Source organism: Triturus cristatus, chromosome 3_1 (genome assembly GCF_964204655.1).
Source record: "Triturus cristatus chromosome 3_1, aTriCri1.1, whole genome shotgun sequence".
Taxonomy (NCBI): Eukaryota; Metazoa; Chordata; class Amphibia; order Caudata; family Salamandridae; genus Triturus; species Triturus cristatus.
In genome coordinates, this window is record NC_140583.1 from 175,731,188 (window position 1) to 175,743,706 (window position 12,519).

Here is a 12,519-nt window from a genome sequence, read left to right on the forward strand (position 1 = left end):
AGGCCAAATGCGATGGAGCCCTGGAAAGATACACTAAGCGGGAGCCCTCAGTCAAAACTTTAACTTCACTCTTAGTTGTTCTTCTGGAGCTTTTTCTCCCCAACGTCTAACAAGGCACTTTGTTAGGCCAGATTCTGTGCGAGTTCATCGTTTTGACAGTCTGTGAGGCCCCGGTCAAATCCAGGAGGACTGGAGCTCCGGAGTTTTTAACGGGCTGTAGCAGAAATCTTGGCGGGGTCGCGGTTAAAGGTAGCTGGCTTGACTCTTGATGTCGGGTCAGTCACTTTATGGAGCTTTTTTTCAAAGGTTGCTCCAAACTTCATTCTGAAGTTCCTCTTGAGGGTTCAAAGTGTCCAAAACACAAATGCAAGGGTCTGGAATCTCCTATATGGTCCTTGGGATGTCTAGACTACAATTCCCACAATGCACCTGGCCAAATCCTTAAAAGTCCACTAGACGCACTCCAGGATGGGGGTTCTTGGTGGAGATGATTCAGGTTGGCTCTGTTAACCTGTAGCTTGCAGAAAGTCCACAGTTAGACTTTCAGAGTCAGGAAAAGTCCTTCTGCTGCTAGTCCCACAGTGTGCTGCAGGTGCAGTCTAGGTGAGTGCAGTCGTCTTGGTGCAGGCCAGGGAGTCAGCAGGGCAGTTCTTCTTCTTCCTGTCTCTTCAGGCAGCGGATCTGAGAAGCTATGCAGCTCTCCCATATTTATTCACAGTGTCTCTGCGTCAAACAGGGGAGCACCCTTGACCAATGGGATGCATGGTGCCATTAAGGAGTAGTATATTCTTGGCCCAAAAAGCACCATTCTCTCAAAATCCAACATCTAGGAAATCTCTCCAGAGGAGCTTGATCAATCAATCAATCAATCAATCAAAGAAATTTATAGAGCGCACTACCTACCCGTAGGGTCTCGAGGCGCTTGAGGGGGGGGGGGGTTGCCGCTACTGCTCGAACAGCCAGGTCTTGAGCTTCTTCCTGAAGGAGAGGTGGTCTTGGGTCAGGCGCAGGTCGGCCGGGAGGGAGTTCCAGGTCTTGGCGGCCAGGTAGGAGAAGGACCTTCCTCCAGCAGTGGTTCTGCGGATGCGTGGGACGGTGGCGAGGGCGTGGCTGGCGGATCGGAGGTGGCGTTTGGGAGCGTAGAAGTTGATTCGGTTGTTGAGGTAGCTCGGGCCTTGGTCGTGGAGAGCTTTGTGTGCGTGGGTAAGGAGGCGGAAGGTGATTCTCTTGTTGACCGGGAGCCAGTGCAGGTCTCTTAGATGTCCGGAGATGTGGCTGTGACGTGGGATGTCGAGGATGAGTCTGGCTGAGGCGTTCTGGATGCGCTGGAGTCTCTTCTGAATCTTGGCGGTGGTTCCGGCGTAGAGTGCGTTGCCGTAGTCCAGTCGGCTGGTGACGAGGGCCTGGGTGACGGTCTTCCTGGTCTCTGTGGGGATCCACCAGAAGATCTTCCGAAGCATGCGCAGGATGTTGAAGCACGATGAGGAGACGGCGTTGACTTGCCTGGTCATGGAGAAGGAGGAGTCCAGGATAAAACCCAGGTTGCGTGCGTGGTCTGTCGGTTTGGGTGCGGTGCCCAGGGCGGGGGGCCACCAGGAGTCGTCCCAGGCGGAGGGCGAGGAGCCCAGGATGAGGACCTCCGTCTTATCTGAGTTCAGCTTCAGGCGGCTCGTCGTCATCCACTCGGCTACCTCTCTCATCCCTTCGTGCAGGTTGGCTCTGGCGGCGGCGGGGTCGTCGTTGGTCAGGGAGAGGATCAGCTGGGTGTCGTCGGCGTAGGAGATTATGTTGAGGTTGTGTTGGCGTGCGATGGCCGCGAGAGGGCTCATGTAGACGTTGAAGAGAGTCGGGCTCAGTGAGGATCCCTGAGGGACGCCGCAGATGACTTCGGTGGCCTCTGACTTGTACGGTGGTAGGCGGACTCTTTGTGTTCTTCCGTCGAGAAAGGAGACGATCCATTCCAGCGCCTTCTCCTGGATTCCGACGTTGCTGAGGCGCTGTACTAGGGTGCGGTGGCAGACCGTGTCGAAAGCCGCGGAGAGGTCTAGGAGGATGAGGGCCGCTGTTTCCCCGTTGTCCATCAGGGCTCGGATGTCGTCAGTGGCGGCGATGAGGGCGGTCTCGGTGCTGTGGTTGGCACGGAATCCGGACTGCGATGGGTCGAGGGATCCATTCGTCTCGAGGAAGGCGGCCAGCTGTTTGTTGACGGTTTTCTCGATGACTTTGGCTGGGAACGGGAGTAGAGAGATGGGGCGGTAATTCTTGAGTTCGGTGGGGTCTGCTGTAGGTTTCTTGAGTAGAGCGCTGAGTTCGGCGTGCTTCCAGCTCTCGGGGAAGGTGGCGGTGTCGAATGAGGTGTTGATGATGTCCCGCAGGTGGGGTGCGATGACAGCGTCGGCTTTGTTGAAGACGTGGTGAGGGCAGGGGTCGGTCGGAGATCCGGAGTGGACGGAGTTCATCGTGTGGACGGTGTCTTCGGTGTTGACCGGGGTCCAGGCGCGGAGGGTGGTGGTGGGTGGCGTTGCTGCGGTCGTGGCGTGGGTCGGATGGGTGCTGAAGCTGTTGTGTATGTCCGCGATCTTGTTGTGGAAGTAGGAGGCGAGGGAGTTGCAGAGGTCTTGCGAAGGGGTGATGTCGTTGCTTCCGGCGTTGGGGTTGGAGAGCTCTTTCACGATGTTGAAGAGTTCCTTGCAGTTGTGTGCGTTGTTGTCCAGTCGGTTCTTGAAAGCCGTCTTCTTGGCGATGCGGATCAGTTGGTGGTGTTTCCGGGTGGCGAGCTTGAGGGTGGTCCTGTTGTCCGGCGTGGGTTCCCTTCTCCAGGCTTTCTCGAGGGCGCGGCAGTTCTTCTTGGAGCTCTTGAGTTCGTCGGTGAACCATGGGGCTCTCTTGCTGCCGGGTCTGCTGGGCGGGGTCCTCAGTGGGGCGAGTTCGTCCGCGCAGTCGCTGATCCACTTCGTGAGGTTGTCGGCGGCCTGGCTGGGGTTCGCTGAGCTGGCCGGAGGGTGCTGGCTCAGGGAGGCGGTGAGCTGGTCGGCTGTGATCTTGTTCCAGCTTCTTCGGGCAGCCTGTTGCTGGTGGTGGTGGATCGTCGTTCTTCTGAAGGTGAAGTGGATGCATCTGTGATCCGTCCAGTAGAGTTCTGTGGCGTGGCTGAAGGCGATGTCTTTGCTGGATGAGAAGATGGCGTCGAGAGTGTGTCCGGCGAGGTGGGTGGGGGTGGACACCAGCTGCTTGAGTCCAAGGTTGGCGAGGTTGTCGAGCAGGGTGCTGGTGTTGCAGTCGTTGTTGTTCTCCAGGTGGAAGTTGAAGTCCCCCAGGAGGATGTAGTCGGCGGAGGGGAGGGCGTGCGGGCTGACGAAGTCGGTGATGTCCTCGCTGAATTGAGTGCGTGGTCCCGGAGGTCGGTAGATCAGGGTGCCTCTGAGGGTGGTCTTCGGGTCGGTGTGGATCTGGAAGTGCAGGTGTTCGGCGGAGGGTGGGGAGTTGTCGGTGCTGGTCGTGATGCGGATGGTGTTCTTGTGGATGATGGCGATGCCTCCTCCCACCTGGTTGGCGTTGCGATCCTTCCGGGTGATCTTGTATCCTTCTGGGATGGCGATGGCGATGTCGGGCGCTGAGGAGGCGTTCATCCAGGTCTCCGTGATGAAGGCGACGTCGGGGGCTGTGGTGTCGATGAGGTTCCAGAGTTCGATGGCGTGTCTGTGGACGGAGCGGGTGTTGAGCAGGATGCACTTGAGGTGGTTGCTGCTGGTGTTCGGCATGGCAGGTGCTGGTGTCGGGCAGGTCCGGATGCAGGTGAACTTGCAGGTGTTGCAGCTGAAGGGTCCGTGGACGCGTCGTGGGGTGGCTCTGCAGCATCCCGGGGCTCGGCCGGTGTTGAGTGCGATGAGGGTGGCGGCGTTGTACGTCAGGCGGGTCGGTCGGGGTCCTCGAGGGCCAGGGGTCCTGGCATTGGGCACGGTCCAGGCGCGGACGGGCGCAGACGGGCTTACATTTGGCGCGCCTTCGGCGCACAATCGGCGCGCCCGCTGCGCGTGACCGCTGCGCGTTCGCACGGTCGCCATATATGGCCAAGTGCGCGGGTGGGCGGGGCAGCTGGGAGGCGGGAGCGGGGAGGGATACAGAAGGCAAAAGGGGCGGGGCTTAGCGGCGGTGGCGGGAAGCGGGGAGCGGGGAGGGAACAGAGGGACAGAAGACGACAATGCTGACAATTTAAGAAAAAAAATGAAGAAATCACACAAAATAAAGAATACAGGTCTAATTAAGGTTGACAGAAGACAGCAGGGCACAGGAGCAACCACGGACCTCGAGGCTCGAGGGAGGGGGCGTGGTCAAGCGGCAGCAGCCGGGCAGCGAGGCACAAGGCGGAGGGGGCACACGCAGCAGCTGGTGGCCGTGCGGCGCGGGGGTGTCCTACAAGTAGGTCACACTCACCTGCGTCGCACGGTCGCCATATATGGCCAAGTGTGCGGGTGGGCGGGGCAGCTGGGAGGCGGGAGCGGGGAAGGATACAGAAGGCAAAAGGGGCGGGGCTTAGCGGCGGTGGCTGGAAGCGGGGAGGGAACAGAGGGACAGAAGACGACAATGCTGACAATTTAAGAAAAAAAATGAAGAAATCACACAAAATAAAGAATACAGATCTAATTAAGGTTGACAGAAGACAGCAGGGCACAGGAGCAACCACGGACCTCGAGGCTCGAGGGAGGGGGCGTGGTCAAGCGGCAGCAGCCGGGCAGCGAGGCACAAGGCGGAGGGGGCACACGCAGCAGCTGGTGGCCGTGCCATATATGGCCAAGTGCGCGGGTGGGCGGGGCAGCTGGGAGGCGGGAGCGGGGAGGGATACAGAAGGCAAAAGGGGCGGGGCTTAGCGGCGGTGGCGGGAAGCGGGGAGCGGGGAGGGAACAGAGGGACAGAAGACGACAATGCTGACAATTTAAGAAAAAAAATGAAGAAATCACACAAAATAAAGAATACAGATCTAATTAAGGTTGACAGAAGACAGCAGGGCACAGGAGCAACCACGGACCTCAAGGCTCGAGGGAGGGGGCGTGGTCAAGCGGCAGCAGCCGGGCAGCGAGGCACAAGGCGGAGGGGGCACACGCAGCAGCTGGTGGCCGTGCGGCGCGGGGGTGTCCTACAAGTAGGTCAGTAGATCAGGCTAAGCCAACCTACTGGTGTGGTAAAGTATTACCAACACTTCCCTTCCACCCCTCTGCTTAATCTGATTATTGAGGCTCCTGTGTGGCTGGGGGGTGCAGGACATGGGGTCAGGTTGTGCTGTCCTAAAGTGTCATTCTCCCTTTGAAGAACAGTTTTGCTCCCCACCCCCTTCCTGCCTTTTGGCTTCTGCAGCCAAAGTTCTCCACCCACAGGAAATCCAATGTCTACTCTGACAGGACACTTCACACCTCATCAAGCAGCTCTGGTTTAGCCTGAGATAGAATGGCCTATCGGGAGAGAGCACTGGAAAGCTGGATTTTGGCTCATAGAAAGAAAGTTTAATAACTTACTTTCTGTAATTGGTATTATATATCTAACCATGGCAAGTTATTGGATTTATCTCAACTATTGATTTAATACCTGGAAGTATATTTTTCATGGCTCCTATCAATATTTATTCTTAAATAAAATATTACAATGTTAGCCTATAGAGCCATTCACTACTATGTTGAATATGGAATTGACAATTTTTCCCTCATTATCGCTTATAATACATCTTTTATAATGTCCCTGCTTATAGCTACAAAGCACCAACCTCCTAGGACACCTAGGGGAGTCCTTAGGGGTGACTCATATGTAGAAATAAGGTAGTACCTTTAAATCCAAAGTCAAATTTGTATAGAATTTAAATTGAAAGCAGCCTGCAAGTCGGGGCTGGCTTTTAAAATGACAGCAGGCACCCTAGTAGCACAAACTCCAGAGCAGAAAATCTACTGGGGCTCTAAACCTCCCTGCCCTATTATATACTAGGGACTTACAGGGGTCTGTCATTGCCAACTGCGTTTATACCAAACTACCATGTACTTTTTACACGAAGCAATGTTCTTGGGTCCTGGTTAGCAGAGCCCAGAGAACAGTCAATCAGAAAATCAGCATCTAGTGGCCAAAATGGGGGCAAAACGATGGGGGACACTAAAAACAGGTCCCGGGGGGCCACCGCACTCATTTTTCCACACCACACTCATTTTAATCATCGAAAATTTCCCGATCCAGAGAGCAAGAGAGGGAAAATACGTTAAGTGGAAAGACGGGAAGAGAAATATGGACACCCTGTCGCATAGGGGGGCGGAGCAGGTGCCTGTCAAAGTGAGATAAAGGGACAGGGACAGTGTGGTATTGGATTAAAAAACATCAGGTGGTTTCAAGGGCGGAATCTTGCAAGGTTTTTTGTAAGCCCGAAGACTTCATGAGTTCCGCCCTTGCCAAATCCGAACAGAATATATAAGATGAATGTGAACATTTTACATGACATGTATTTACTTTCCTACACTCCTTATATGGGGATCAAAAATTTTAAAAATATTAAAACGTAAATGGAAAAAAAGCAATTTGCATTCAAAATACAGCATGCCCTCCTAGAACCAACAGTTCAGGAGTTGGGGTGGATCTGTTAAATCATCTAGGGGCATATTATCATAGAAAACTGCTGCTAAAACGGCGATAATGGGTTTGATAATATGCTCTATATGGAATTCCAATTGAAGCCCATGTTAAACATCCTTCACATCTAACATGGGCTTCAATTGGAATTCCATAGAGCATATTGTCACCCAATGATTACACTGACACTTTATTTGTGGGTGAAGAACTGCTGCAGGTTTATTTCATACAACATAGTATGATAATAAAATTGGGTTATCTTACGGGCGATCCAGGGCAGGCAGCCCCTTGCTGCTCCGCCCGCCTGGTGAGCCAGCACACACGGTGGGTCGATGCCCGGCAGTGTGGCACATAATTATTTACAGATCATCCACTGGGTCACGTGATCTGTATCCTACTCCCGCCCCTTCCGACAGGGGCGGAGCGTGTTGTGGCACACCCCCGGTTGGTCAGGCCCCCCAACCGCCCGAAGGACTAACGGGGCGCCGTCGCGGTCTTCCCAGAACCCCCTTCGGCTCCTGGACCTTGGCTCGGGCACCCTTACTGTGCCGGACAGGGGTACCCTTACTGTACCGCCTGTCGCAGAGGTACCCTTACTGTACCCGTCTGCATCCAGATCGCCCTGTAACTCCGCCTGCAACGCAAAAGAAAACATTAAAACATTCCAAAAAACGCGCTGTGCCGACACGTTGGGGTGGATCTGTTAAATCATCTAGGGGCATATTATCATAGAAAACTGCTGCTAAAACGGCGATAATGGGTTTGATAATATGCTCTATATGGAATTCCAATTGAAGCCCATGTTAAACATCCTTCACATCTAACATGGGCTTCAATTGGAATTCCATAGAGCATATTGTCAAGCCCATTATCGCCGTTTTAGTGGCAGTTTTCTGCCGCTAAAGCGGCGATAATTTTATCGTTTGTCTTGATAATATGCCCCCTAGTCGGTATGTTCATCAGACTGAGCGCAGTAAAACGATGTAAACTAGAGTTGGCGTTCAAATCGGGTTTCTGAACATTGTGGTAGTTATCAGACCCAATGGTTTTTGCTTGCATGATTTATTTTCTCTATTCTATCTGTCGACTTCCCCCGCCCGACCGCTCTTACCTGGGGTCGTGCCTGTTTATATCAAAATAATGACGACACCCCCACTCTGAAATTTTCTCCAGCACCATTGTTGTGATTGACAACTTTAAGATGCTCTCAAGGCAATGTGACCTTGAAGTGCTAAACACCTGTTCATTCTTCCCAGTCATACAGTTCGGCTTCACCACCATTTTTGTTGCTGCCTTCCCACTCGCCCCTCTGCTCGCACTGCTCAACAACATCATCGAAATCCGACTGGATGCTTACAAATTTGTGACGCAGTGGAGAAGACCGATGCCAGCAAGAGCAACGGATATTGGTAAGAAAAAAAAAAATAATTTTTGGTTGGATGTAGTGTTAGGAGACTTCCCTCTCTTAAATATGTATTTGTTCAAATGCATTGTTTAGTAGCGCCCCTGCATTTCAGTGAAAAGTGCGCATGCGCATCTTGTGTCATGTTAAAGGTCAATGGCAGCCATGTATCCTTCACGAAGAACAGGACATAGTGACCACACCGTCATCCGCTTCAGTCAACACGCATACACAGACGTCACCCAATGATTACACTGACACTTTATTTGTGGGTGAAGAACTGCTGCAGGTTTATTTCATACAACATAGTATGATAATAAAATTGGGTTATCTTACGGGCGATCCAGGGCAGGCAGCCCCTTGCTGCTCCGCCCGCCTGGTGAGCCAGCACACACGGTGGGTCGATGCCCGGCAGTGTGGCACATAATTATTTACAGATCATCCACTTGGTCACGTGATCTGTATCCTACTCCCGCCCCTTCCGACAGGGGCGGAGCGTGTTGTGGCACACCCCCGGTTGGTCAGGCCCCCCAACCGCCCGAAGGACTAACGGGGCGCCGTCGCGGTCTTCCCAGAACCCCCTTCGGCTCCTGGACCTTGGCTCGGGCACCCTTACTGTGCCGGACAGGGGTACCCTTACTGTACCGCCTGTCGCAGAGGTACCCTTACTGTACCCGTCTGCATCCAGATCGCCCTGTAACTCCGCCTGCAACGCAAAAGAAAACATTAAAACATTCCAAAAAACGCGCTGTGCCGACACGTGGGGTAAGTGGAAAGGGTGGGAAATCGCGTGTCCAGGCTGGAGCGGCGCGCAGGAAACAGAGGAGGAACTGGGCGAGAGGGCCTCCTAAGTAGGGGGGGGCAAGCCGCCCCCCCCGCCCCCAATGGCCCGTCTCCAGCTCCAACTATAGGGAGTAATACCTAGTGGGCGTAGCCTCGCGCGCGAGGCAGCAAAGGGGAAGGCTCCGACGGGCGGCCACTAACAAGCTGCCCTGCTGATGTCCCACTGCTTGGGACGCGGGCAGCGGCATAGTGACCACACCGTCATCCGCTTCAGTCAACACGCATACACAGACGTCACCCAATGATTACACTGACACTTTATTTGTGGGTGAAGAACTGCTGCAGGTTTATTTCATACAACATAGTATGATAATAAAATTGGGTTATCTTACGGGCGATCCAGGGCAGGCAGCCCCTTGCTGCTCCGCCCGCCTGGTGAGCCAGCACACACGGTGGGTCGATGCCCGGCAGTGTGGCACATAATTATTTACAGATCATCCACTGGGTCACGTGATCTGTATCCTACTCCCGCCCCTTCCGACAGGGGCGGAGCGTGTTGTGGCACACCCCCGGTTGGTCAGGCCCCCCAACCGCCCGAAGGACTAACGGGGCGCCGTCGCGGTCTTCCCAGAACCCCCTTCGGCTCCTGGACCTTGGCTCGGGCACCCTTACTGTGCCGGACAGGGGTACCCTTACTGTACCGCCTGTCGCAGAGGTACCCTTACTGTACCCGTCTGCATCCAGATCGCCCTGTAACTCCGCCACAGCTCTGGGGAGGCTACCGTCGCTGCCAGAGCCCCCCTTCCTCCCTTCGCTGTTTATAGGTGCCCGCCCCTGCGAGCCAGCTTTCAGTGGGCTGACTAATGGGTCCTGTTCTGTAACCGTAAATATACGGCATTAAGTTGCAACATTACTCAGAAGCCCAGGGCAGACTAACAATGAATGACTCTTGGCCCCCATTGCCGCTCAGCTTAGACGTGACTGGTGTTCCCAACCTTCTAAGTGAAGCTACAGCAGATCATCCTAACGTAATTATGGGAAGATCTAGCACCTGCATATGGAGCCAGAACTGAACCACAGCTGAGTTCCTCAGTCCATCGATTCCCTTCATATCCTAGCACGAAGGTTTTAATTTCCACTCTATCTACAAAGGTGATGTATTGAGAGCGTCAGGTTCCTGAGTTGCTGCTGCTACTGCGAGAATTGCATGATTTCTCGGCTGGGCACACCATTCTAACGCGACTGCTAATCGGACGCCGTTTATCCTGACTCCGGATAAAGCCAATTTGATTGACTGAGCTGCCGCAGCAACATCTCTCAGCTCGTGGACCCAAATGTGTGAATGTTTCCCATCTCCCGGGCTCCAAGAAAGGCTGAGCGGGAAGAGCAACACCTAAATCTGTTTCTCAGACTGGGACTTGTGGCATAGGTAACAAGGCATAGGTGATTTAGGCACTTGTGGACCTGCAATCCTATTAAGATTTTTCACTTGCCAAATTGAGTGCCTTCCTGGCTTGCAATTTCGTTCCCAACAGCTACAGCACAACAAGCAGGGTGAAGGTAGCGTGTGAGTCAGCCACCTTGCCTACGTAATAAACACAAGCGGACATCACGGGTATATCAATTTGCTTCCTTTCACATGGTATTACGCTGTTGTTTACTGCAAACTGACCCATATCTTAGCAACATCTCCTCTTTTTCGCCTATCCACTTGCAAATTAATTGACATTAAATGGACGATGGAGTCTTATACTAGTCCCGCTGTCAAACCCACTCTTTTCTTGCTCCCCACTGGGACAGCGTATCCAGTTGCCTCGCTTGATTAATAGAAGCTAGCTTTCGGACTTTATTGCTGCTGGAAAAGGGTCAATAGGTGTGCCTGCAGTCCTTGGTACACCGGTGTTGCTGTGCTATGGTAATTTGTGGTGCCGCCTTAGTGGCTTAAAAATGAAACGTCTTATTTTATCAAATGAATTGTTGTGAGCCCCGGTTATGATTTCGATCCTATCTACATAGTTGACAGTGTCTCTATCTTGTCAATACCTGGAGCACGTCCGCCTTAAATGACGACATTACATCCGGCTTTTCCGCTAGCCTTGCCCATTAACCTGTCAAATGTCTGTGGAGAGCAGCACGTCTCTGGTCATGCTCCTGGTCGCTCTCTGCTCTCTCCATTATTACTATGTAGCTGAGGGCATGCCATACACGGGTGTCTGGTTGAAATGTGCACAGGTCTTTGACACTCTCCCACGTGCAGTGCTGTGAACCGTTTGAAGTAGTTCATCGGATTCAGCCAACCACCCCCTAGGTGGAGGCTTGCACTCCCAAACTTCTGCTCATTATCGATAATTCATGGCACCGGCATGGTGGCTTGAAAAGAAACTTCTTATTTTATCAAATAATTTGTTGTGAGCCCCAGTTATGATTGCGTGTACATCTTCATAGTTGGCAGTGTCTCTATCCTGCCAATACCTGGGTCACTTCTGCCTTAATTGATGACAATACCTCTGGCTTTCCGCTAGCTTTGCCCATTTAAACTGTCACATGTCTGGTCGTGCTCACTTCAGAAGGTGTTAAGCCCTTTCCATTATTAGAAAGTTTAAATGCAAAGTACAAGAGGTATGGTCGCTCTCTGCGGTCTCATTATGACCATGTAGATGAGGGCATGCCATTCTGGGGTGTCTGGTTGAAGTATGCACAGGTAATGGACCCTTTCCCCCGTGTAGTGCTGTGAAACGTTCGGAATAATTCAGCAAATTCAGGCAGCCACCCCCCCTAGGAGGAGGCTTGCACTCCCTAACTTCGGCTAGCGTAAGACCCGGTCCCACCTCCAGTTCAGTGAAATGTAGTAATTCACGACACCGACAACCCCAGGGGCCAAATACTGGGCTGTGTAAATGTGGCCCAAAACCACCATGAACAATTAGCTTGGAGTGGATGGGCGTTTCCTAGGCTGGCTGAAGGCAAAACCTTTGACCATCACTCCTGGCAAGATGTGCCAACGCAGGTAGAATAAAGAGTCATGCAGCCCTCCTTACTTCCTTTCCCAGTGCGACACAGGCGAAGAAAAATGCCCCTTCCAGAAAGGTCATGGCCTTATCCCTGAAGCCTATCCATACAGCACTCTACCGGAAATCTACAGCATTGCTTTGTAAAGCGTTTTCTGGTTCCCCAATTATTTGTGGTCGATATGCTCTCCCTCAGTTTGACCAAACTCTTAGCTAATCGTACGCCTGCCTAATTCCCAGGGCTGTCTGGCTTAATGCTTTCGCCTGGAATTGCCCCCCCAAAATGTGGCCTTGCACTGAACCTTCATCTGGCCCTGGCGCCTATCAAACCACAGTGACAGCCTCTACATAAACAAACCTCACAAGGTCGCAGAAGCGGCAAGCCAGGCTAAGTCTTGGTCAACCATGTCACTCCGTGCTTTCCCTGGCCTCCCTGTGGAACAGGGAGAATAACCTCAAAGATGTTAAGTATGATAGACAAACCCAGGCCTTCCGCCTGTCTCCAAACAGCTCATGCTGCTGCCTTTCTTGTATAGACTAAACTGCCACTCTGCCTGAGTTGCAGAAATATCACACCCGCTGTTTCCCAATAGCAAGGCTAAGGATAAAAGGCCGCCGCCCATAATACCGTAACCCAGACGTTGGGCAGAAAAACAATGACCAACTGATGCCCCGGGTGGGCGTGCATCCCTAGTCTTGGTGGGAGCACACCCGCCGTCCTTGGGA

General features: G+C 53.0%; 1 protein-coding gene across 1 annotated transcript in view; it reads left to right on the top strand.

Moving 5' to 3' along the window:
• Positions 1-12,519, top strand: part of ANO3 (anoctamin 3) — a 1,942,403-nt gene that overhangs the window by 1,800,047 nt on the left and 129,837 nt on the right. Inside the window, exon 23 of the mRNA XM_085643623.1 lies at positions 7,857-8,009. Coding sequence (XP_085499749.1) covers positions 7,857-8,009 — 153 coding nt within the window. The remainder of the gene's footprint in view (positions 1-7,856; positions 8,010-12,519) is intronic.